The sequence below is a fragment of the Vulpes vulpes genome, chromosome 11 (genome assembly GCF_048418805.1).
Source record: "Vulpes vulpes isolate BD-2025 chromosome 11, VulVul3, whole genome shotgun sequence".
Lineage (NCBI taxonomy): Eukaryota > Metazoa > Chordata > Mammalia > Carnivora > Canidae > Vulpes > Vulpes vulpes.
In genome coordinates this window covers 17,984,582-18,010,647 of record NC_132790.1, presented here as the reverse complement: position 1 = coordinate 18,010,647, position 26,066 = coordinate 17,984,582, and the positions used below count along the sequence as shown (strand labels likewise).

Sequence of the window (26,066 nt, the reverse complement as noted above, 5' to 3'; positions counted from 1 at the left end):
TGGAAGCAGGGGGCAGGCTCCATTGGCCCTGGGCTCTCTGGTCTGAGGCCAGAGTGAGAAGTCCCCGGAGAAGGAGGAGTGAGAGGCCTGACGGTTAGGGGAGCCTGTCCAAACAGCCTTCCCCATTCAGGCTTTGGATCCAAGGAGTCCCTATTTTTAATACCATTTAGTGATCCCTTCTCAGTTCCAGGCTCTGCGCTTGGTGCTGTGGCTGCAGCCAAGAGCAAGACAGCACTCCTGCTGCCCTGGGTGAACCTGGCTGAGCCAGTGGATGGAAAGTGCCCTGGGCTGTCTGTCTGGCTGTCCCTGCCCACTTCTGCCTACACACCCATCTGCTTGTGCGTCCACATCTCCTGCCTGCCAGCACGCGGATCTGACTGTGTGTGTCCACTGGACGGTCTATCTCTGAGTCTCCGCAGTCGTTGCAAGTGGTTCTGGTCCGTGGAAGGGCAGAGGCCTGTCCCAGGTGCTCATCCTCACTGTGATGTGTTCCGTTTGCTTTCCTGGCTTTCTCCCTCCTCCTCAAGGGCAGGACTGTGGCCGGTCCACGATCCATCTGCATGTCTGGTGCTTGCAGCATGGGGCTGAGACAGAGTGGATTAAGGTTTGCTGAATGAATGAGTGAAAGCCTCTAGCCTGTGTGGGCTGAATACAGGCAAACAGGATTGTTCTCGCTCACCCAGAAGAGCAGAAAGGTGGGCCCCAGGTCAGGCCCAAGCTGCAGGGAGGAGACAGCAAATGCTGTCCATCACCCTGAAAGGGAAGAGGGGTTTGAGAATGGTATTGCCACGGGGCTCAGGATTTGGGGTCTTACTGTGGGGCAGGTCAAGTTGGGTTCCTGGCTGGTGGAACCCAAGGAAGGGAGGGGTTCACCTTGCCTCTCTTTATCTTGGGGGGCCATGGTATATGGTCTGCTGGGGGAGGGGAGGACACCTCAGTTCCCACCTCCAGCTGTGGGATGCATGGGCTCGTCCCCTTCCCTCCAGCTTTTCTATCCCATAAAGCCCACCTGTAGCTTCCCTACCCTGCCCAGCAGAGCACACACTGAGCCCCATGCCCTGCTTTGGAGGGGCTCAGGGGAGGGCCCCGTTCCACTCCCTAGCAGAGGGGAGGGACCCCAGGTCTGTGTTAGTCATGTGATCAACACACAGTAACCTCCCCGGAAACATTCATAAGTTTAATCCACGCCAGTAATAAAATCGCATTACATTTCTCATAAAATAAATGTTCCCATTTATATACAGAAGACAGACTGTACAGGCCCAGCCTGGCCCCAGGAGGGGTCACACACAGACGGGCGGCAGAGGAAGGGCCGTCCCTCCCATCGAGGACGGAGGAGTTCTAATCGGCAGGAGAGTGGCTGGCTGGCCAGGCGGGTGGGCAGACGGGCAGACGGGCAGACAGGCAGACGGACAGATGGGCCTGGAGGCCAGGCGCCGGGCATTACTGAACCTGGGATTCAAAGGTGCCATTGAGCTGTCCCTCCTCATAGTCCATCTGACACAAGATCATGTTGTTCTTCAGGAAGAATTTGTCTCCCACACAAAATCTGGAAAATCCAAGCAGGAGAGAGAGGCCATGGAGGGGTCCCAGTGGATGGTGGGGGCTCCAGACAGGCCCCAGCCCAGCCCGGGAGGTGGACATGTGAGAACTGAGGTCCTGGAGAGTCTGCTCCTTGAACTTTCCAAAAGGGAACCCCAAAGTCTCATGGCAAACCTGTTCAATCACCCTGGGTCAGCCCAGCCCTCAGCCGGGCCCTATACTCTGGGGTTTAGGATAGACAGACAAGTCTGAGCCACAGTCAGGTCTTCCATGAAGGGGAGGGGTCCGTGGGAAGGTGTAGGAATAACCTGAGCCAGTCCCAGAGAGGGAGAAAGAGAGAGAAGGTCAAAGAAACAGAAAAGGATCGAGAGAGAAGAGACGGAGAGAAGTAGAAAAAAAATGGGGAAGGAGGGGATCCCTGGGTGGCTCAGTGGTTTAGTGCCTGCCTTTGGCCCAGGGCACGATCCTGGAGTCCCGGGATCGAGTCCTGTGTCTGGCTCCCAGCGGGGAGCCTGCTTCTCCCTCTGCCTGTGTCTCTGTGCCTCTCTCTCCATGTCTATCATAAATAAATAAAAATAAATCTTTAAAAAAAATGGGGAAGGAGGGTGGGGTAAAATGGCTGATTTTTCTATCCTTTTTTAAAGAAATGTTTTATTTATTTGACAGAAAGAGAGAGAGAGAAAGAGAGAATGAATAAGCAGGGGGAGGGGCAAAGGGAGAGGGAGAAGCAGATGCCCCATGGAGCAGGGAGCCCAATGTAGGACTCCATCCCAGGACCCTGAGATCATGACCGGAGCCAAAGGCAGATGCTTAACTGACTGAACCACTCAGGTGCCCTGATTTTTCTATCCTTCTTTTCGTCTCCCCAACTTAAGAGCATGACTCCATAAAACTGTTCCTTTGAACAGAATCTGGAGGTTTCCCGGAGCAAGGAGGAGATAACTCTGCCCCACTATCTTCACCCCCAACTCAAAAAAGGCCTTGATTTGCTACCCACCTCCCCCAGTCCTTCTAAAGCACTGGAGGATTCAGCCCTTTCCCCCAAAGATGTCCCCAGGGTGGCTAGGTCTTTGGGGGCACCCCAGGGTCAGAGGGCCAGTCGCAGCAGATCTCAATCCAACCACCAGGTGGCACTGCAACTTCACTGAGCCCTCTTTACGCAGGGTCTGTCCAAGCCCCCAGCTATCCCCCCCTCAGTGTTCCCTGCAGGTCCCTCAGGACCTCATCCTCTGGGAACACTTGTAGGAGCTCCTTCCTGACATGAGGACTCCCGAGAGAAGGGCCTGTCTCCTAGTGCGAGGTTCCCAGACAGGGCTGAGGGGTTCTGGCTCTCTGGGTCCCTGGGGCCTCCCACAGGGCTGGGACAATGCGTAAGTGCCAAAAGACCAGAAGGGTGGCTGGGCTGGAACCAGAACCACAGAACGAGTAGCTGTTCCCATAGGGAATGGCCTTTCCAGGTCTAGGGACACCTTCTCACTAAATGTACATACATGCACATCCAGAGGGCACGCTCACAAGGGCACAGGGCACTCATGCAGAACCCTTGTACATGTGCGCATTCATACTCAGACATCAACCATCATGCACACACTCGCACACACAGCACACACATACCTGCCTTGTACACAGACATATAAAAACACACACACGTACATACACGGTAAGCTCATGCGTGCATGACCCATTACACTCACCCAGACCCGTGCCCTACAAACATGCCCACCACTGTGCTGGAGGACACACATTTGGTTACAGGGCTCAGGCACACAAAACACACATACGCACATGCACACTCAACGTGACACACAACCACGTGTAATGCATAGAACACACATTTTTGCGGACACCGCAGCAGCACTTGTCCCAGCAGGCGTCAGCTGGGGCCTGCTGGGCATCTTTGGTCTGCTACGGCCCAGCACTCACCTCTGGTTGCAGAGCTGGCATGCGAAGCAGTCGAGGTGATATACGTTGTCCCGGGCTCGCATCACCATCTCGAAGGCTGGGATCAGCTTGCTGCAGGCGGCGCAGTTTCCTGTGGTGCCGAAAAGCCTGCCAAGGGAAGGGTGCAGAGGGCTTAGGGGCCCTACTCAGGGCCCCGTGGTTCCCTACCCCCGTGGGCTTAGCAGGTGGGCCTGGGCAAGGGGGAAGGAGCACAGAGGGCAGCATCTAGATCCTGCTAAGAAATCGGAATTCAGAGAAATTGGCCCAGCCACCCAGCGGGGAGCTCAGGAGTTGGGTGACACTGCCCATCCCCGGGGCTGAGCTGACAAGACCCCCGTCTCAGAGCCCACCCCTGGGGACCGGTTAGCACCCAGAAAGAACACTGGGCTGGGCCTCAAGCGAGGACTCCAGAGCCACACAAGCTTGAATTCAGAGGTGGCCTGCCTGCCCTCAGGCTGGTCATGGGTCTCTCTGAGCCTCATTTATTTTGACTGTAAAATGGAGACTGAAGTGCCTCCTTCATAGCCTTGTTGTGGAAACTTCTGTAAACTCTGTCACAGACCACTTAGTGAACACTTATACAGAGGGTGTTTACCATGTGCCAGGCACTGTTCTGAGGGCTTTACTAAGATCAACTCATTTAATCCCGACAACAACCCTACGGAGTGATCTTTTTCTGCAACGAACTCACTGGGTGACTTGCCTAAATCCCTTCTTTTTCCTGGATCTCAGTTTATCCTTTTTTCAAAAGGGGGTGCTGGAGTAGGTGACCTGGTTCAAAGATGCTCGTAAAATAGGACTGATGCCTGAAGAAAGTTCCAAGGACACCTGGCACACGGCCTCTTTCATGCAGGCATCCCTCCTCTGAGCTGCTGGTTGCAGAGCTCTAGGGATGGGCCACCCCCTTTCTCCCCATGCAGGCCAGTCCCTGGCCGGGTATTCTAATGGTCTGAGCCAGCCAGGCTCCTCCTTGCCTCTTTTCTGCACACTGGCTGAGCAAGCCCCAAGTGAGGCAAGGGAGCTGAGAAGCGGGCGCGAGACCCTCTAATCCCTGATTTGTCCAGCTCAGGCTCAGGCGCCTGCAGATGAGCTTGGCTCCATTATTCATCAGCCTGAGCTGCCTAGTGGCTCAGATTAAGGCAGACAAAGGCTGGGCCACAACATCTGCCTGCCAAGGGGGGCCTCACTGCCCCCGGCCCAATGGGCAGTGGCTGCAGAGGCGGCAGGCTCGGGACAGCCATTCTCTGGGGCTAAGCAGCCTAAGGAAGACCCTCCTCACCATCCAGCCCAGCCCACTGACCTACCTGGCCTCAGAGTCATTCCTTGGCCTCTGCTAAAGCCCAGAAAAAAATACCTTCAGGGGATGTCCAAAACCTTCACACTTGGAGGCCCCTTCCAGGTCATCGAGGGGTGAGTCCCCAGAAATATCCTTCCTTAACCCCTCCTCCTAGCCACAGCCCTTTCCCCCCAGCCCAGGGAAGAGCACTGAGTCACAGATCCTGGATCGTCCCTATGCTTTTAAAAACGTCTGCTGAAGGCAGAAGTTGAAAGAGAAGGCGCGGGCAGGTAAACCTCAGGCTCTTCCCGAAAGTAGGGGAGCCTCCACTGATAACCCCACCCCCTACCACAGCCCAGACCCAGCGGAGGGAGCCCCACGAAGCTCTTGCCTGACCTATTAATTAACGCAATGGGCCTTCCTTCCTCGCAAGGCCAGGCCACCACCCAGCCAAATGTAGATGCTGGGCCTCAGCCAAGGCCCCCGCGCTGTGGCCTCTTTCCAGCCTTGCTGATGTCATAAATGGCCTAAGGGAGGGTTAATTGGGGGAGACAGCCCCAGGGAATAGGATCCAGGTCGTGGGGGAGGGTGGGTTAGAGCTCCAAGGACTGCGAGCTGGGGAAGCTTCAGTCCTCACACAGAGGGACACACTGGCTTGGAGAAAGTGAGAAGCCAGAAGGTTCAGAGCCAGTTCAAATCCAGGTCTTTAAGCTCCAACATCAGCACTCCTTCTCCCAGGGTCTGGTACCTGCCGGGCTCCCCGGGCACCCGAGTGTCTAATGCCAGGGCCTGCTGGGCACGGGGAGGAGGAGGCAAGACTTCACCGGGCAGGAGAGGTCCACAGAAGTCAGAGCTTCCCCACCTGCTCCTGGAAGCCCTCTGAGGTGTCCCCTCCCAGATTCCAGGGATGGGGTGGGTCAGAAGCACCTGGCAAGGATGGGCAGAGCCAGGCCAGTGCTTGAGGGAAACTTGTCTCAGGGGCCCAGTGGTTGCAAAGGCTTGCTGATTAGGACCTGTGCCGGGCACCGAGGCAAGCAGGGAAATGTGGCTCTGCGGACATGCAGGGGAGCAGCGCGGGGCCAGGAGGGTCATGGTTGGGAGTGGGCACACTGGGTCTAGAGGCAGGAGGAGCTGTGCTGAGCCCCCGGGGTGCTGGGGCCAGCGGGAGGCCCACCTCAGGTAGTCACGGCGGCACAGGATGAGGTTGGCCTTGGTGTAGAGGGTGGAGCCCACCTCGCCCAGGCGGCAGTCACAGCAGGCGCACTTGAGGCAGTCCTCGTGCCAGTACTTGTCCAGGGCCTTCAGCAGGTAGCGGTCCTTGATCTTCCGGTTGCAGCCCGCACAGCCCTTCTGCTTCCCTTTGGGCTGGACGGAGAGCATCGGCACGCCTGCAGGTGGACGGACGACAGGCAGATGCACACTCGATCGACTCTGGGGCTCCCTGCTTCTCCCTGCTGCCCTCTCCAGGGCTGGGGTTCCTGGAGTCCTCACTTTCTCCTTGGCAACCACCCCACCACCCCAGGGCCTGTCCTTTGAACTGCATGGCACAGTCTGTTCCCTGCCCTGCGGAGGTCCCTCTGGAAGCTGTGGGCAGCAACGCGAAGTACACACACAGCCCCAAGGCCCAGCCCCTCTGAGCTGTTTCTCCCCATCCGGCCACTGCCTCCTGTGTGGTCTGCTCGATGGAAGGTCTAAAAGTCTCCTCAGGGAGCCACCATCTGACTGGTTCTTTCAGTGGCCCTAAGACCAGAATCTCATAATGGGCTTGGGTCCACCAGAACTCCCAGGTCTTTCTAATATCTCAAGAATTCCTCACATTGTGCCTCTGACCACTTGAACCTAAAAAGTCAGCCTACAGCCTCTTGGTTTACTCATGTAGAACTGTGATGGAATCAGGAAGAAAGTGGGATGGCCCATGACACCCCCAGTGGGGAGCAGAAGCGTGCAGGGAGGCACCTGGGCCTGGCCTAGTTGGGGCTCTCCTCAGGAATGCTTCTAGCTAGATTCAAACTTCCAACCTGCCCTAGTCTGAGGGAGGGGACGTTCTGAGTGTCTGAATCCCTCCTCCTTCCACCAGGACAAGAATCTCTGAGCTATGGGCCCCCTCCTGGGCCCATGCATGCTTCTCAACATACAAGAAAAGATACAAAGGGTGGGCATTCCAGCATGGAGTTTACCAGAAGGAGAGGCTGACCTCCGAGCAGGCAGGTGTGTAACTCATGCACACCTCAGGCACACAGGTGCAGGATGCAGGCAGGTGCGCACACATACACAGAGGCGCAGGCTCCTAGCCCCTGGCCTTGGGGCCACAAGGAGTGACCACAGGGAGCAACAGTTGAGGAGGTGGGCACAGGAAGTCATTCTGAGTCTGAACATTCATGTGGAGCCCTGACGTTTGAATGTGGTGAAGACTGCTTGGATGGAAATGCAGGGAGTCTCAGGGTCCAGACCCAGGATGGGGGCAGCTGGGGGTGCCTGGAAGAGTTGCCTGAGAACCCCTCATGAAGATGGTGGGGTGGGGGTGTGCTTTCCCTGACCAAGGCTCAGGGGCATGCAGTCTACTCTAGAGGGAACAGCCCACCCCTTCCTGGCTCTCCACCCAGCGGGTGATGTCGGCTCTCCTCCTGGCCCCATAACCTCCAAGGGATTCCAGAGCCCTAGAGTCGTCCTCCCCCATCCCATGCCTTGCGGCCTCTCCAGACCTGTCTTGGGGAGGGGGCCCTCGAGAGCCCAGGAGCAGCAGGACAGGGGAGGGCAGAGGGGAGGCAGCACAGGCGGCAGTGGACTCTCTCCTTCCACCTGTCCCCGCAGGGCCTGTGAGCTGGGACACTTGCTGCCTAATTTCCTTAATGCAGCTCTAAAGGTTAATTGGTCTGAGAGAGTGATGAGGCTGAGGACGCCTGTGTCTCCTCTGGCAGGGTCCAGACTGGTCACAGAGCTCTGAGGAGGCCATGGAAGCCAGCTGCAGAGCGGGCATCCCTGAGAGCTCAGGGGGCTCGGCAGGGTTCTTTCCAAGGCCAGGCCTACAGGGACGGACCAGGTGTGGGCAAACAGAGGAGGGGTTAGGAGAGCCGGATGTGGGGAGGTCTGTGGGTCCCAGGGTGCGCCTACTGTCCCTGGTCCTGAGGAGGGAGCACACAGCGGCATAGCTACTTGTACACCCACCAACTTGGAAGAGCTCAGGCCAGGCCTCCAAGTACAGCCCCACGAAGCTGGTGATTCTCCGCTTGCTCACCTGGACGGGCGGCAGGCCCGGGCCCTCCCAGGGCTCCACCCCTGTGCTATCACTAGCAGGAGGTAACTGGAATATCCACATGCACAGGATACACCCGATCCACTAAGTTATACACCAAAATGAGGAAGGAGCCCAGCACCAGAAGTGTCTGTCCTGCCAGCTGGCATGGCTCCTGGACAGACTGACCTTCTCAGCTCAGGCCCCAGCATGCCTAGCAGCAGAGCCCACAGAGCTGTGAACCAGAGCACTAGCTGGCAGCTCCATCACTGGCGGACCTGGAACCTACGGGACTCAGGGAGGCCATGAGGAGGGAGGTCACAAGCTACCCCAGGTCCCTTGCACCCCACCTGTGCCCGAGCTGGATCTGGCTCACGCCAGTGCTCTGTAAGGCCCAGGAAGCAGAGTTCCTGGGCCCTGGAGAACTTTTAAGAAGCCGCAAGGCTTCTGCCAAACAGTGTCTGGTGTCCACCGAGACACAGAACTCCAGGGCCAACCTGGCTCAGGAGCTCCCGGAGCATATGGGAAAGCCTGAGCCTTCTCTGCCTGGAAAGGCTGAGGTCCTGGGAGAAGTCTGACCTACCCCTTCCTTCTATGCAGAGCACCCCACTGTGTTTGCTGTCTCTCTGGGCCAGTTCAGGAGACCTGGAAACACTCCTGGCAAGGCAAGGAGATTTTTAAAGGGGGCATCTCTGGTCCCCTGCTCCTCAAATGGAGTGAGATGCTCCCCAGCGGGTCAGGGCTCCCCCACCCTGCCCTGCCTCCCAGCCCCCACCCAGCCCGCCAGTCAGCCCTGCAGACACCTCTTTCCTCCCTCCCTCCCCTGCCTGGCTCTGGGAGCTGAGCCTCGGGCCATGCACTTTCCATTAAGGAGATAGCATCCCTTTGCTGAAGTCCATTTGGGATCCATTTTAGTGTTATCTAAAAATCAAATCTACATGGTAATCCTTTTAATGTACTCCTGACTTTAGGAAAAAAACAGCTTTGCGCTCCTTCAGGAAAGGTTTTAAAGCATTACCCAGTAATTACTAGTCACCCATGAAAACACTGATATTTTACAATGGCTGATGTTTGAGCCTGCCCGCACGCGTGGGCACACGCTCAGACACACACGGGACCCGGCAAAATAAACCAGTTCACGTAGCCCGTGAGTTCCCCTTCAGTCTCAGGGTGTGTATGTGGGGGGATGACATTTGAGGGGAGATAGGCCAAACCCCTAGCCCGCCTCTATGCCAGGCAGGCGGACACTAGGAGGAAGCAGCCTCCCAGTCTGACTCATCTGGCTGCCAGACACTTACCCTCAGCTCTTTAATCTGGGGAAAAGCCAGACAGTTCCAGTGACCAGGAGGGACTGCCAGAGGTCATTCGGCTCTTCCTGCACCCACCCTCGAGCCAGGAGAGAAGCCCTCTGCCTTACACAGACCCCCCAATGGCCTGCCAGGCCCGACTCAAGTCCTCAGCAGTTGATGGCCCCCTGCTTCCCGCCAAACCGCACCCCCACCCCATAGGGGACATGTGAACTTCTCATGCCCACCGGCTCCCAGACCTGCTGATGCGTCCAGCGTGGACAGCATGCTGAGCCCAGCTGTGGAGCACTCCTGCTGGCCTCCCAGCAAGCTCCTCCAAAGCCAGTCCTCCACCCTAGAATGGCCACCCCACCCAGCCCTGGGTCACTCCAAACTATGCCCTGTGCCACTGCAGCCACCGCCGGCAACTCCATCTGGCAGTTGAGGTCCCCTCCCACAGGCCAGCTTGTCCTGCATGGCACTGTGGATCTGCTCCCTGCAGAATCCTGGAATATCATCCTTCTCCATCCTGCAAACTGGATCTTCTGAACCAGCACCTTTCCTCCACCACCACTCTAGGAAGAAGCGCCTGGTCCTGCCCATCCCACTCCCTACCAACACTCAGCAGTGGGGGTGAGGCTCAGGGCACAGAGCTAGAACTCAGGAGAGCCTACTTGCCAGCCCGAGGACTGTCCCAGTAGCTGGGAGGCCTGGAGCAAATCCCTCATCTTTCCGGCTTGCTTCTGTGAAATGGGAGCCATAGAGGTCTCTTTACACACATTTGGTGGTGAGGACAGAACAAGGTCATACATACGAAGCCATGGCCGTATGGCATCCAGGGTGGACTGACATAGGAACTGGGGAGTATTATTAATATTCATCGCAGGTCACCCTCCCTGCTCTGTCCTTTGGTTCCTGTTTCCTTTAACTTTATATCTTTTTTTTTTTTTTTTTAAGATTTATTCATTCATGAGAGACACAGAGAGAGAGGCAGAGACACAGGCAGAGGGAGAAGCAGGCTCCCTGCAGGGAGCCTGACATGGGATTCGATCCCGGGACCCCGGGATCATGCCCTGAGTCAAAGGCAGACGCTCAACAACTGAGCCACCCACGTGTCCCTAACTTTTTATCTTGATGCAATTTCAAACTTTAAGGAAAGTTGCAAAATAGAAAGAATGCCTGTATACCTTGTGCCTAGATTCCCTAAATATGAACATCTGACCATATTTGCTTTATCCTTCCCTATATATCTCCCTATAATTTTTTCTCCTGACTCATTTGCAAGTTGGTTTGAGACATGAAGCGTCACACTCCTAAATACTCTCATGTGTAATTCCTAAAAGCAAGGACATTCTCTCACATAACCACAATTCAATGAGCAAAACCAGGAAATTATCATTGATATAACACTATCACCTGCAGACTTTATTCAGATTTTACCAATTCCTCCAACAGTATCTTTTATGGCAAAATAAAATTCTGGATCATATGTAGCATTCATTTGTCAGGTTTAGCCTACTTAAATCTGGAGGAATTCCTAAGCCTCTCTTTGTGTTTCAAGACACTAGCACTTTTTGAATACTGCAGGCCAGTTATAGAGTATCCTTCAATTTGGGTTTGTGACACCTTTGACTGTGTGACATTAATTCCTCTGTACTTCAGGTTTCTTTGTTGTAAAATGAGTATGAATATGGTCCACAGGTCACAGAATTGCCATGAGGAATAAGGGAGTATCTATGTGAAGTGCTTGGGACTAACTGGACCTGGCAGTCAAAAGTTAGCTCTGATTAATGTCACCCCATCTGGCGCATGGGAAGGGATGACCTGAGTCACAGCTCCATCTCGGGCCCCTCAAATAGTGATGATCACTTACTTTGAGGCAAATAAACTGATTTGAATGTGCCACCATGGTTAAAGTCAAAGAGGCACCGGCTAGAGCCCAGTGTTTCCCAAAGGACAGTCTAGTGGCCACGGCAGACGTGCGCAGGGCGAAGCAGCCCCGCTTGTCCAAGAGGCTGCTTCACTGACAAGTTGGGGGGAAGGGATCATGGTGGCAGCTCAGGGTGGGCCCCCCTGGGGCCACGGGCACTTATCATTTCTTTATGTGTCTCTGCAGTGCTTCTAAACCTGTGTCCACACACCACAGCATAGCTACCCAGGGCAGTTCTGGGGCTTTCCCTCCTCACTGTGGTCATCCCCTCTCCTCCTCTGGCAGAGAGATTGGGCTACCCCAGGGCTGGGGCTGAGGGCAGCTCGCAGGGAGGTCAGGCTCACGGTGCTAGCCGGGCTCAGTTCTGAGTGCTCAGCTCACAGCTGCCTTCTGAGGTAGATACCATTATTATTCCCATTTTAACCATGGGAAAATTGAGACCCAAGAAAGTTGCAGCCTGTCTGGGGTCAGACTGTTAGTAGGGGACAGAGCTGGGATTTGAGTCCTGGCAGTGGGTCTCCAGGGCCCAAGCACTGACTTCATCTGCTATGCCATCAGGCTGGTGCTGCTAACCTCTGAGGTGCTCGCCGACCCAGGAGGGGAGCGTTACAGAGAACTACACAGATGCTGGACATGCCTGCAAATATGCACAGCAGCACACGGACACTTGCGCACATACACATGATCACATGTATGCTGGGTCCACCAGAAGTGGGACTGTGTCTGCTGGTTCTCCCCCACAACAGTTTTATCCCACCTCCCCAGCACAGTGCTAGCGTCTAGCAGGTGCACAGTAAGTTCTCTGAACATACACACCCGCGCATTGGAGCACACACACGATGGGCGTGCTCATGTATTATATACACCTATGCACAAGCGGTCACATGTGCCTTTACCGCCTTTTTAAAAACCACATTTCCAAAAAAGTGGATCATAGCTCAAAATCGAGCTCTGATTTGAGCCAAACCCACGAGTAAGAGGCCTGGCGCCCTGTTCTCCACACCACCTTCCCAAGGAAGCCGAAGAGCAAGAGCCCTAGGTTCTGCCGGCAGATGATGCACAGGAGGGAAAGGCAGTCCCGCACCTCTCACACCCATTAGGGCTGCAGGGGGGTGGAGTTGGTGGTCTTAGGGAATCTGGGTCCCAGCCACCTGCACGGTGCTCGGGCCCCCCTGGGCCTGCACCTGGGCCAAGAACGGCAGAGTAGGGTCCCGAACAGAGCCCGCTGGCGGCCCCTCCACGGCATCAATCCTGTTTAATAAGGAAATTTGAAAGTGTAATCTAATTCTGCAGAATCTCTTTAAATCTCGTTTTCTCAGAAGTAACTTCATTTCGCACGGACACATCCAGCCTTGTGAGAAGGCCTCCATTTCACACTAGTTTTATCTCCACAATTTCTCGTCTCACTGCACTCCTATCCCAGGGCCTTGCCATGCGGCAGGCGAGGCCTGAACTAATAGCATTTCCTACTCATTTGGAATCAAAAGCCAACGAGAACAACTGTTGAAACGCGTGGCTACAGCCACCTAGAGCACGTTCATTACCACCCCTCTGTGCACCCCTTCGCAGGTGGCGTGCTCACTGCGTAAGATGAGGGAGAGGAGCCGGGTGTCGGTGGCCTCCAACTCCCCACAGGGCCTTGGCAAGGAGGCTGGGGGTGGCGGCCAGCTCACTGGAGGGCTGGTCCCATTCACTCTGGCTCTGCCCGTCCTGGGGTTCTGGGAGAAGTGGCAGGCGGTATAGACACATAGACTGTGGCCTCAGCTTGAATTCTGGCTCTATCACCTCCCAGCTCTGCCTCAATCTTCCCTATCTCCTAAATGAGGACAGCCCACTTTAAAGAATTATTCTGAGGATTGGATTAGGTAATGGACATGGAGTATTTTTTTTTTAAAGATTTTATTTATGTATTCATGATAGACATAGAGAGAGAGAGGCAGAGACACAGGCAGAGGGAGAAGCAGGCTCCATGCTGGGAGCCTGACGCGGACTTGATCCCGGGACTCCAGGATCGCGCCCTGCGCCAAAGGCAGGCGCTAAACCCCTGAGCCACCCAGGGATCCCCCTAACAATGTTTGATACAGTAGCTTAAAAAAAATCAGCTAAGAAACATGATCTATGTCTTATGATCCAACAGTACTCTTCCTCGGTATACCCCCAACAGAAATGATGCCCACCAGAGGGGATGTACAAGGATGTCCAGAGCGGTTTTCTTCCTAACAGCCCCAAACTCAAAACACCACAAAAGCCCACCAACGGTAAAATGGATAATATGCTACTGTGCAGTCACACAATGGGATATCACGCGGCCGTGATAAGGACAGAATCACGGATACACGTAACAACACGGATGAATCAGAGCATAATGTTGAATGAAAGGAGCCGGACACACAAGGTACATATCGTATAACTCTATTTATCTGTATTACCCAAACAGTCAAAACCGATCCGTGGTGAGAAATGTCAGAATGAAGGTGTATATTATCACCGGGCAGGGAGTGTGAGGAAGCCTGGCAAAGAACTAGAAATGTGCTGTGTCTTGGTCTGGTGGTGTTTAAAGGGGCGCATGTAAATGCAAAAGCTCATTGAACTGAACATTTGGGACTTGTGCATTTTACTGCATATGTGTTATACCTCCGTGAAAAAAAATTAGGAACTGAGATGGACACTGCTCGGCCAGGATTTTGGACACCTCTTCATAAAACCCACCACTTACTCAGCACTCACCACACCTGTGATCTCAGCGAATCCTTGTATTAACTCTGAGGTCCCAAAGATTACCTCCATTCAACAGACAAGGAAGCAGAGGCCTAGGGAGGTTCAGTTCCTCACCCAAGGTCACACGTCTAGAAGGGCAGGGACTCAAGCCCCAGCCTGGCACTCTCTGGAGTTCAGATTCTCATCCAGCCCATGCCTCATGGCTTCTCTCTGCACAGACTATTTGAGGGAGGCTCACTGAGGCAGCATCTGGGTTACCCTGTGTGGCCTAGATGCCAGAATGATGCTGGGGGGGCAGTGCAAAGGGCATGCCTAGAGCAGAGCCTAGGTTAAAAACAGGAGAAATGATGGCCCTAGTCTCTATGCTTAGTGGGTCACCGGCCACTTCTCCTCACCTGATGGTCCTGCAGAAGCTGCAGCTGCTGTGGGACCTTGGAAAGGCTTCTAGGTGAGGCCTAAGAGGGGACATGGACCACAAGGGCTGTGAGGGGCAGACCTTGTCTGCATCATAGTCTTAGCGGGACAAAGAGGCCTTGAGATGGCACGTGTCCTCAGGGGATAGGCTGAGCTGTGAGGGGAGGGCTGGGGGGCTCCAGACCCAGAACCCAACTGCTGGGGGTGGGGGTGGGGGGCTTCAATCAACCGGCATGGACTTGTGTGTGAATGAGGGGACCTAGAGAGAGCCTAGCTCTGTAAGAAACTTAAAGGAGGTCCAGCAATAATTTCTGTCTCTTTAGAGTTAAATCCCTCTGGTTTCCACAGTCCAGTCCACCACAGTAGGGAAGGTGGAAGGGAAGCACTGACTTGTGCTGGCCCCCATACCTCTTCAGCCACTACAGTCACCTGCAACTGCATGACAATAGCCTTTATTGCCTACTATGTGCTAAGTGCTTTACATTCCTTAATGCTCATCCTCACAATGACCCGGAGGTCAGAGAAATCAACCTGCCCAAGGGTAAGCCTGGGAGTGGCCAAGCAGGCTTGCGACCCAGGCTGCTGGCCCCACCCGCTTCTGCTCTACTCCTTGCCACAGGCAGGATGGCATCATCTTTTCCTTAAGCAGTGGAAAAAGTGAACTTCTACTTGGACCCAGTCTGGTCTCTGCCAAAAAAAGGAAGTTCTTGCAGGGTACTTGGGGGCAGGACAGGCCTCTGGTCCCCAGTACCCCCTAGAGGAGCCATTTCCTATGAAGGTGTATCTTTGCATCATGTTTTTGGTGGACTAGACCTCCTTAGGAATGGAAAGCCTGAACCTACAGTGACCTTCGCGTGTTTGGAGGTGAAGGGGCTAAGGAGTTCCCACCCACACCTCATAGGGCCTCACTGTTGAGGGAAGCCAAACCCAGCACAGCCTGGTGTGATGGCTTTAGGGGACCTAGTCTAGACTGTGCAGGGGCCTGAGTGATGCACCAAAACAGGTACAAATGGAATCTGCTCTCCAGAGACATGCACTTTTCTGCCGTTCTTTAGTGAGGGGGACTTAGAAACATCAGAAACTGCACTGTTATTTGGAGTTTGCCACGGGGAATGACACTTCAGTTCATTGCATAGCTATCTGCAGGATGAGCAGAGGCTCATTCTCTTCTAGTTCTGTTTCTTTAAGGTCCCAGACATAACTCGAAAGCAATAGGTCCAAAACAGGACTCTACGTCTCCTCCCTTGAGGAGAGGCCCCTGGAGCCTTATCTCAGGCTTCCCTTCATCACACTAACACCATCATCCACCTGGATGCTCAGGATAGAGATTCAGAGTCACTCTCAGATCTTCTATCATCCTCAATCCCTCTCCCTTGCTGACTTCCACTCCCCATCCTGCCTCTCCCTTCCATTTCCAGAGCCACCACCATCTTTCACCACACTGTCAGCATAGCTCCTGACCAGCCTCTCATGTCTACTATCTAAGATCCATTCTTCGTGCAGCAGCTACAGAAATCTTTCAAAACAAAGTAGGTCAGGTCACTGCTCAGCTTGAAACCCTTCCATAACTTCCAGTGGGCTGAGAATAACATCCACCCTCTTCAACGAGCCTATGATATCCTCATGCGGTCTGGCCCCTGCCTCAGATCTCCCCCTGCCTCAGGGCCTTTGCACATGCTGTTTTCGCCTTCCCAGAACACCCTTCTCTGCCTCTTCATGTGGCTGGCTCCTTCTCATCCTTGGGCTTCAGCTTAAATGTCACCTCCTCAGAGAGGCTTTTCTTGACCATCTTATTTCCTTATTTAAATGGCTCCCTGGGGTGCCTGGGTGGCTCCGCAATTGAGTGTCTGCCTTCAGCCCAGGGTGTGATCCTGTGGTCCCGGGATTGAGACCCATGTTGGGCTCCCTGCATGGAGCCTGCTTCTCTCTCTGCCTGTGTCTCTGCCTCCCTCTCTCTGACTCTCATGAATAAATAAATAAAATCTTTAAAAATAAAAAATAAATGGCTCCCTGGTCATGTCCTTCTGAGTTTTTAATCACAGTTTGTAATTGTTTTACTTTTTTTTTTGTGATTATACTTATTAAGACGAACGGGTGATCTTTCTCATAAGAATGAAAACCCCATGAAGGCCTGTATTTGGAGTCCTGTCTTGTTCACCACTGTGTGTCCAGTACTGAGCCTCACAGCAATCACTTTTAAACTATCAGTCCAGTTAATGAATAAAGAGACTGAGGAGACCTATCCAGATGTTATTGGTTAAGAGTCTGCTGGCCAGAGGGAGCTGATGCAGACAGGTAGGCTCCCCAGAGATAGGAGCTTTCACAAGGCTTGCTGCTGCCCCATGCCACACACTGCTAGGCATCTATAACTATGTGGCTCTAACTGTGGCAGTACCTAGGTCCTGCCATTCTCAACCCGGAATAATGAGAGGCCCACCCCAGGACTCCAGCTGAGAAATGACAGCTCTTTTGCTGTACATATAAACCCTCTACCTCTTAGATCAAGGGGCAGTAATCCTCTTCTTCAAACCCTGCAGACCTGTGAAGAATGAAGTCCCCCTCTGAATGTTTCCTTGCACATAAATACTCCATCTTGACCATCGGGGAATAGAGTCCCAAGGTTCAGTCATCTGTGTAACCTCAGCAGCTCAGGCTTTTCCTTTGTGCCTCTGTTCTGGATACCCTTTCTCCCCTGGCACAGACCTACCCTCCCCTGCTCCCCACCTGAGAGTCCTTTTAGCTTATGGATGTGACCACTCCCCATTCCCAGCGAAGTCTGAGCCTCTGGGGGCCAGTGGGAAGAAAAAGCCCCTGAAGGTTACTACAGAAGAACCCCAGGCTCAAGCCTTTCTCATCTGTAGCTTCCACCAAGCCCTATCCTATCGTGGGCCGTGGGCTGCTGGAGCAAGTCCCCAGGTCCCTTGACAGGATGCTGCTTGGAGCTGCGCAGCTGTGGGGAATCAGAGGGGAAGTGTCTGGAAGCTGTGTTCCCCAGACAGCAACTCAGCTGCTCCCTGGGCACCTGCAAAGCCCACGTCACCCATCTAATGAAACAGGGCTCCCAAGGGGCCTGCAATCTCTGCAGAGGAGGAGAGCATGGACTCTCAGACGAGTCTCAATTTCACAGCATCAGGGACGTGAGCACCAACGCGCTGAACCAGAAAACGAGAGTCTGGCAGGAGCTGCAGACACACCGTGAGCGCCAGGGGATCAGAGATTAGGGCCCTTCAAAATCAATTTTGAATTCAAACTTTTAAATGTGTTCTCCAGACACAAGGAGGGGACCCTCCAGGCAGGCTCAACCTAGCCAGATGCTGGGTTCTTCTTCCTTCTCGAAGCATCCAGAACTTATCTGCTAGCCACGGATTGGACTGGCTGAGGGAGGGGAGGACAGAGGGGTGAGGAGGGAGACTCCAGTGCCCCACCCCTACGAGTCACAAGGACAGGAACCCCTTTGGCTCCTGCTGACACAGCACTACCTCTGGAGTGCCTGCCTGGGGCTTCCTGTTAAGGCCCTGGGGGCTGCTCCCCTAGACCTGGATGAGAGAAGCTGAAGGCAAGGCCTATGTGAGCCAGATCCCTGTCCATTTCCTGATCTGGAGGAGGAGGCTCATAGGGCACCAGTGGATGAAGCCATTTAGAAGAAGAGCTTTGGAGATGGACAGGCAGGGTTTGTATCTTAGACCAGCCACAGGCTCCCAGAGAGATCTTGGTTCAGAAGTGAGTTTCCCTTCCAGAAACCTGGTGGGAGAATGCTTGCTGCAAATGTGAGTGTCTTGGAGAGCAGGCCCTGTGAAGTCAGAGTGGTCTGAAGCCCCCAGTGCAAAGGAAAATAGAGTATCCTGTGCATGAGTCGGTAGCGCAAGCTGGCTGCTGGGAAAGCTGGTGTGGTCGCTGCAGGCCTCATCATCCAAGGCATGGTGTCTGCAGCCAAGGAGCTGACAGTCATGCTATCACCAGACAGACCATGTGTGTGGAGTACTGAGCACCGCTCTGGGCCTGGCATGGTGAGATGGACGGGGATACACGGGGCAGCATGCCTCATCAGGCAGCTGAGCAGAACAGACTGCCCAGCCAAAGCCTGGAAAAGGCCCCAGGGCCCCTAGCAGGAAGGCCTTGGAAGCTTGGGCCTGCAGAGGACGCTCCTGGTGGCGTGAGCTGTGGTCCCGCTGGTTCCTGCTCAGCCACAGTTCCCCAAAGCGAATGATTGGCGCCCCACTGATGCCTTCCCCATCTCTGGGTGGACAGGCAAGCCCAGGACAAGCCTCTGTAGCCCCGATGACCTCACAACCCCTGCTCCCCAGTTCTCCGAATCTGAGGCCACTGTTCCTTAAAGCCTGAGACCTAAACACAAGTGACTGAACTCCTCTTCAGCCTAAAGGCAACAGAAGGGGTGGCGGAAGCCTGGAAGGGCCCACAGAGACCTCCTGGGGAGCCCCTTTTGGAATGAGGAGCACAGGGAAGGGGCTGGGGCAGCCGGACCACACGTGGGGGAGGCGGCCAGGGCTCCACAGCCCTCCGCCCCCTCGCCCTCGCCCTGGCCCGGTAGCTGGCTGCCGGTTCCGCAAGGAAATTACAACGCGGGCCTGGGTAATGCTCCTTTTAGTTACAGCATAAACTGCAGCAATAAAGCGTACCTGGGGAATGTTTAGAGAAAGCACTAATGATTTCTTCCCCAGTGGTTAATAAATTCACTTCCAGATCAATTTGTTCGCGATAGAGCCCGGCGAGCGGAACCCGCGCGGCGGGCACAGCCGAGTGTGTCTTTTTCAGTATAAATGATTTATTACGATGATTAGCGGCACATAAACAATTTAAAATACAACGCTAATTAGTTTGGGGAAGAGAGGAGGGGAAAAGCCACCCTGCCTCTCTCCCCATTATGTTCTACTTCCCTAAGTGTGTACTTTTTAATTAAATCCAAATGTCACAATAAATTTAAAGTGTTTTATTACCACTCCGGGTAAGTAAGGCAGTCATGCAAGCCCCCCTCTCAGGCATGTACGGGCAAGGCTGGGGGAGAAGCCTGGGGGCACCACAAACTCTCCTCAGAATGGGAGCTCTTTCCTGAGACCCCTGGCAACCCCTCCTGGTTTCTGGTAGCTTCAGGCTGGGGAACGGTGGGCCTGCCCGGAGACGGCCCACCTCTCACCTTCCTGGCCACCCCAAGTGGCATCGCCTCCTTAGCATCGGTCCTGAGCAGCCCAGCCTCTTCTCAATGGCCCAGCAATACTCTGTGCCCCCTCCAAGCTCTCCACATGTATAGGCAACACCTTCTGTTTTCCTGGCATCAGGCCTGCTCCCTCATATACAACATCTTACCACACTCCCTGGTGCTACAAGTAGCAATTATTGTTTCAATTTTATGGATGGGGAAATTGAGGTGGAGAGACTTATCCAAAGACACACAACTAAAAAGGTGGACTTTTGCCAAGTCCTTATTCCCACAGTACCGTTCTATCCTCAGAGCCCTTACTTACTAGGCCGCTCTGGGCCCTGATTTCCCAGCGCCCAGGATGGGGCATAGAACGTGGTGGTGGCTCAGGCAGGTCTCTCTGGAGCGTAGAGCTCTGCCTCAACCATGGATGCATTTGAGGCAGGAGTTTAGGCAAGGGACCTGATGAGTCCAGGTCCAAGGTCAGGCTCGGCCATTGACCCATAATGTAAACTCAATCAGGTCCTGTAGCCTATCTGAGCTTCACCTTCCCTGCCACCAAAACAGGAATATGACAACCCACTCACAGGGCTAAAGAATCAAAGTGGCTAAAGCCAACAGAGTGCTTTGGAATCCTTGACATGCTATGGAAGTAATAATTACTAACAAAAGCCCTTAAGGTGAGCAGGGATCCATAAGAACCCCATTTCACAGATCAGAAAACTGAAGCCAGCAGGAGAAAGGACTTACCCATGGTTTCCCCAAACCTTAGCAGCCCAGGAGGGACCAGGCAAGGAAGCTCAGACAGCTAAGGATTTTTTTTCTCCGAAATACTCTGTCCCTGCTTATTTGAGATTAAAAACAAATATCCCTACACACAGAGTTTCCACATGACCCAGCAAGTCCACTCCTAAGTTTATACTCAAGAAAAAGTAAAAACACGTCCCTACACAAAATCTTGTATATGAACTTTCATATCAGCATTACTCACAATAGCTAAAGAGGAAAAACGATCCAAATATCCATCAACTAATGGGTGGATAAATAAAATGTCATCTATACATACAGTGGGGTATCATTTGGTCATAAAAGGGAAGTAGTGATTCACGCTACAACATGGATGAACCTCCAAAACGTCAGGCTGAGAAAAAAGCCACAAATGTTGTATGATTTCACTTATGCAAAAAGTTCAGAACAGGCAAATTTATAGACAGAAAATAGATTGGTGGGTAGCCTGGGTGGTTCAGTGGTTTAGCACCACCTTCAGCCAAGGGTGTGACCCTGGAGACCCGGGATCGAGTCCCACATCAGGCTCCCTGCATGGAGCCTGCTTCTCCCTCTGCCTGTGTCTCTGCCTCTCTCTCTGTCTCTCATGGATAAATAAATAAAATCCTTAAAAAAAAAAAAAAAAAAAAAAAAGAAAGAAAAGAAAATAGATTGGTGGTTGCCAGGGATGGGGAATGGGGAATGACTGCTCATAGGTATGAAGTTTCTTTTTAGGGTGACAGAAATGTTCTTGAATTAGGTAGTGGTGATGGTTCCACAATTGTGAATATGCTAAAAATCACTGAATTATACATTTTAAAAGGTTAATTTTGTGGCATGCAAATTATATCTCAATAAAGCTGTCATAGAGCAAAACAAAACAAACACCTCCTTGAGAACAGAAGGAACCAGGTGATAAAAAATCGAGTCTGAGGGCCAAGAGAGGGTGCCTGGGAGGGTGGGAGTCAGGCCCTGCTCCCCGCTACCCATCTCCCTCTGGCTGCTCCCCAGAGCACTCGTCTTCCTTCCTAGCCCTGCCACCCAGAAATCTGACTGTACCCACTTTTCCAGCCCTGCTTCCTAGGAAACTCAAACACTCCTGGATCCACCACCCTCCTCTGATCTGTTTGCTTCCACCTCTGCATTCATGTTTTGTCTTTTGTTGCTATTTCTGCATTTTCTCTTTGGAGGCTTATGCCCTACTCACAACCTGGGTGTGCCCATGGTGGAAAGTGCCTCTCTCAGACCTTGAGCTTGTCCCACATTGGGTACCACAAGTCATGCTATGTGCATATAATGAATAAGATCACAGCGAGGTCCTTAAGGAGCGCTGCCCTGTCCTAGCACGCCTGTGAGCCCCCCTGGGACAGGGGTGTGCAGGCTTGGATCCAGGCCACTGGGGCTGGGGTGAGGCAGGGGGGTGGTTACTCAGCAAGGCTGCCTCTGGGGCAAAAGGAAATGGCTGGAGGGAGAGTGCACGCTCTGCTCAGGCTCAGGACAACTTTGAGGCTAATCAGAGAGGGTAACGGAGGGTAACTCAAGAAGATGAAGCATTCTGGCCCAAAGGGGGCGCCAGGCCCACACCGTGATAGGTACCCCCAGCCACCCAGAGTCTGGAGGGACAGCCAAGGTTAGGTTGAAGGTTCAGGCACCTCTGGCCTCATCTCAGCACAAAGATCAGCCCCAAGGAGGGGACAGGACAGTTCTGGTCACTAGAGGAGGATATCTGTGCCGTGGGCAAGAGAAAAGAAGCCCATTTTCTAGGCCTGAGGCTGGTCCCATGAGTCTTCACGGCTTCATCCTGGGCTGCTGCCTCAGGAAGCCACCCCCTTGGGAAGCTATCCCCCAGCTTTCCAAACTCCTCTTCCAAAGTTCTACAGGTCCTGAGGCTGAGCAGGCCCCCTGCCTCGGGGTAAGGGGAGGCAGGTACCCTTCACTCTATGCAGCCACCAGGTTCTTGCTAACAGCTCCTCAGCTGGACACAGTGCTGTCCAGCTGCCAGGACACATGAAAACCTCCCATTTGAGCTCTGCACAAGGGACAGGGTTTACCTGAGCTGGGTCCTGATTTACCCTTGAGGGAACAGGCTCAGGGAGGACACATGGTGTGGCCCAAGGTCACATAGCAGTGGGCGGAAGAGCAAGACTTGCCTGAGATCTCTCGGTTGGAGGCAGGCACAGCAGGACTGGAAGCCAAAGTCCATCTGATTACCTCCCTCCCCAGTCATGGGAAAGCCACCTCTGCAGTAAGTTGTCACCCCCTCGTGCAGCTACTGTTTCTTTTACAGAATTTGAAAGATTTCAAATCTGCCTGTGCCTGGGCCGATGCTCTTGGGGTTTCTCTCCTCTTGGGGGAGGGAATCCAAAGCCTTCACCCTATAAGAGAAGCCGGAGCTCCTGGGAGCATGGGCCATGGAGAGAAGAAGGTGTACTTTGAGACAGGATGGAGTGGGCCGGGTGGGTTTCGGGGCCCTGGGCAGCCAGGCAGGAGCAGTGCCACCCATGGATGCCCCTGAGAGTCCGCTCACTGCAGAGGCAAGACTTTAGACTCATTTGCACCACATGGAGGTGCCCTCAGACACAGTCTGTTCTTCTCAGGGCCGATCTTAGCTATATATAATTAGGGAGTGGACTATATTAAACACAGATAACGTAGAGATACTCAGTTCTGTCCTAGAATCAGGAGCTTTCACAAAAGCCAGTCTGAGAAAGAAAATTGGCCCAGAGATAGGAGGGCAGACCGACTCTTTACAGACAGATCACATGAAGCAGAGGGGTTAGGAACCGGCCCCTGGGTGGCCAGGCAGGTCTGGACTGGCTGCTTCCCTGAGCTGGTGTGCTCCCGCCTGCCTCTGGCCCCCGGGCTTCAGATCATTCCTTTGGAGCCTGGAAAGCCAGGATCTCAGTCCGTCCGGTCATGGGACAGCAACAGAAGAGGAAGGGTAGGGTCAGGGGAGGCCTCAGGCCAGAGCTGGGCAGGGCAAGCAAGGGCCCCTGGGACGGAGGTAGGTGAGGCCAGGCTTGCAGCCAGGACCTTTGGTCTGCCTTCCCTGGGGCTCAACTCTGGAAGTCCAGGCCCTGCCTCTGGCAGCTAAGAGATTCTAGCCTGGATCTTGATCCCTAGGAGACCTCAGATAAGCCACCACCTGGACCACAGGCTCACCAGGAAACTGAGGGAATGAAGAAACAGAGCAGTCTTAGGCTGAAGGGGGAGCACAGACACCCTGGAAAGCTCCAAAGGAAGAATCCTTCCCCCTCACATCATGTGCTGTTTCTGCTGCTCTCATGTTATCTCCTCTGATTTATTTTCGCCGGAGTAGCTGTGATATAACATATTTGCGCTTTGTCTCTGGTTCTTGGCACGGAGCTTCCTGAGTGACAGGACTATCTTTTGTTATTGGTGAGGAGCCCCTCCTAAGCACACCTGTCTGTATGCTCTCCAAGTGACTTAAGCTGAGGGCCCCCAGCTAGCCTCAGGATGGGGCTGGTGGCCTGAATGACCAAGAAATGAGGAGGGTTGGCACTTCCTGCCCTGTGCATTGACAGACCTCCAGGAAAGACAGGGAGGGGGCTGGAGACTAAGCTTCATCAAAACGCTTGAACAAGACTTGATGAGCTCTGGGTTGGTGAAAGCATCCATGTGCCAGGAGGGTGGCGCACACCAGTTCCCCAGGGACAGAAGCTCCTGGGATGGGAAACCAACTGTCCAGACCTCGTCCTAGGTACCTCTTCGCCTATATCCTATACGGTGAACTGGTCAATGTAAGAAAATGTTTCCCTGAGTTCTGTGAGCCTTCCTAGTGAATTCTCTAACCTGAGGAGGGGATCCTGGGAACCCCAATTGATAGCAGGCCAGTCGGAAGTACAGATGGCAGCCTGGGATTATAATTGGCCTCCAGAGTGGGGGCAGTCTTGTGGGACCAAACCTTTAACCTGTGGGAGCTAGTGCTAGATGGAGTCAGAATTGAGTGAAGTTGTAGGACACTGAGTTTGTGTCCACTGAGAATTAGAGAACTGCTGGGTGGTGATGGAGAACATGCCAGAGGAGTACAAATAGTCTTAATAAAGTATGAGTCTGGGGCGCCTGGGTGGCTGTCAGTTAAGTGTCTGCCTTTGGCTCAGAACATGATCTCAGGGTCCTGGGATGGAGCCCCATGTCAGGGACCCTGCTCAGTGGGGAGCCTGCTTCTCCCTCTCCTTTTGCTGCTCCCCCTGCTTGTGCTTTCTCAAATAAATAAATTATATATATATATATATATATTTTTTTTTTCTTAAAGTATAAGTCTGTCCTGTCTCTGGGACAAAGCATTCCTCGTGACCCTCTCTGCTCCCCTTCTAACCTCCTTTGCCTGTTTATTCATTCATTCATTATTCATTTAACAAAGTAATTGCTAAGCATCTATTACTAGGAACTTGCTCCTAACCACATATTTTACTAGGAATTATACTACCATTGATGATTTTTCATCAAGAAAGTAGTTCTTACTGAGCTTCATTAAGTCCATTTCATTTCTTGATCAATTCTCTATTCACTAGAGTTAAACTAAGATTTTTTTGCCCCTTCTCCATTTTTATTTTTACTAGAATTCCTTTTCTTTTTCCTGGCACTTAAAATACATTTAAAAAAGAAAGAAAAATTCCTTACTGGAATTATTTTCATTGGGATCGACTATTTTTAAATTTTAAGTCACTATTTGGTTCATGATCACTTTTGGGCTCATATTAAATTATATGAACTAGAGCTTTTGACACTGTTGAGATTTCTTTTGTGATAATTATTTCTATCAAAAAAAAAAAAAGATTCCCTGAGCCAACTTCAGCAGATCTAAGTTTTATCGGGAAGATCTGATTCCTCCGTCAACTTTGAGTCAATAACATATTTTGCCAGCTGCCGACGTCCTAACTGCTGCCAGTTTTGCTATGTTAATTATTTCCAACAATTCTGATTTCTTTCCTGGATCATAGTTTTAATTTTTACATTTCCCATAGTATTAACGAGATGTTATTCTCACACGCAGGCATATTCTAGCACTGATCTGATAAAGCGTCCTGAGGATCACAGAATGCTGTGAAAACATCCTTGGGGCAGAACAGGCCGGTCACACTCTGCACGTGGGCTGCGTACCATGTCCGTACCCGGTCCCTGAGGGGGCGCTGCCCACTGCCCTCTGCTCCTCCAGAGCCCCAGCCCCTGCCAAGACACCTCACAGATGGGAAAGAGCTTCCAGCTGGAGTGAGGGCAGCTGCCTGCAGGAAACAGCCGCTGATGGACAGGCAAAGATATGGGGGCTTGAGGCAGCCCCTGCTGGGCTTCCGACTTTTCTACTCAGAGATATTCAGTTGAGCGAGGACATAGATGCTTCTTGGTGCCTTAGTTTCTCTGCCATCCAAGGAGGGGTGGGATAACAAAACACTGATAACAAAACTCTGAGGCCTGAGGCTGTGACTTCTGTTCACTGGCCTCTAGGCTCTGGGCCTGCTTCCGGGTCCCCTCTACCTCTTAGGTAAGGCTCTGCCTGGGACCAGCTGGAAAGGATTCAAATGTGGCAAGACCGAATATGGAGGGCCAGAGGCCACAGATGTTCTCCCCTAGGAGCTCTACTCCTCTGGCCCCAGGGCGCCAAAGAAAGACAAAGAAATCTTGTCAGGGTGGTTTTTCTCCTGGCCTTGGCCTCAATACACTCATTCCCCACAGACATATCTCCATACTGGGTACCACTAGGCATCAAACAGCCAGGAACTCTTGAAATGTAAATGGTGACACACAGACCCAGAGAGCAGAAGCGGCCAGCCCAGGGACATACTGTT

The 26,066-nt window shown here is 53.1% G+C and overlaps 1 protein-coding gene across 2 annotated transcripts in view; it reads right to left on the bottom strand.

Annotated features, from left to right (window-relative positions):
- Positions 1–1,158: 1,158 nt before the first annotated feature.
- Positions 1,159–26,066, bottom strand: part of LMO1 (LIM domain only 1) — a 40,717-nt gene continuing 15,809 nt past the window's right edge. For both annotated transcript variants that reach the window (XM_072725692.1, XM_072725691.1), the window contains 3 exons: positions 5,934–6,147; positions 3,466–3,591; positions 1,159–1,549 (listed from right to left, as the gene is read on the bottom strand). In XM_072725692.1, the coding sequence (XP_072581793.1) occupies positions 1,444–1,549; positions 3,466–3,591; positions 5,934–6,147 (446 nt within the window). In that variant the 3' untranslated portion in view covers positions 1,159–1,443. The remainder of the gene's footprint in view (positions 1,550–3,465; positions 3,592–5,933; positions 6,148–26,066) is intronic.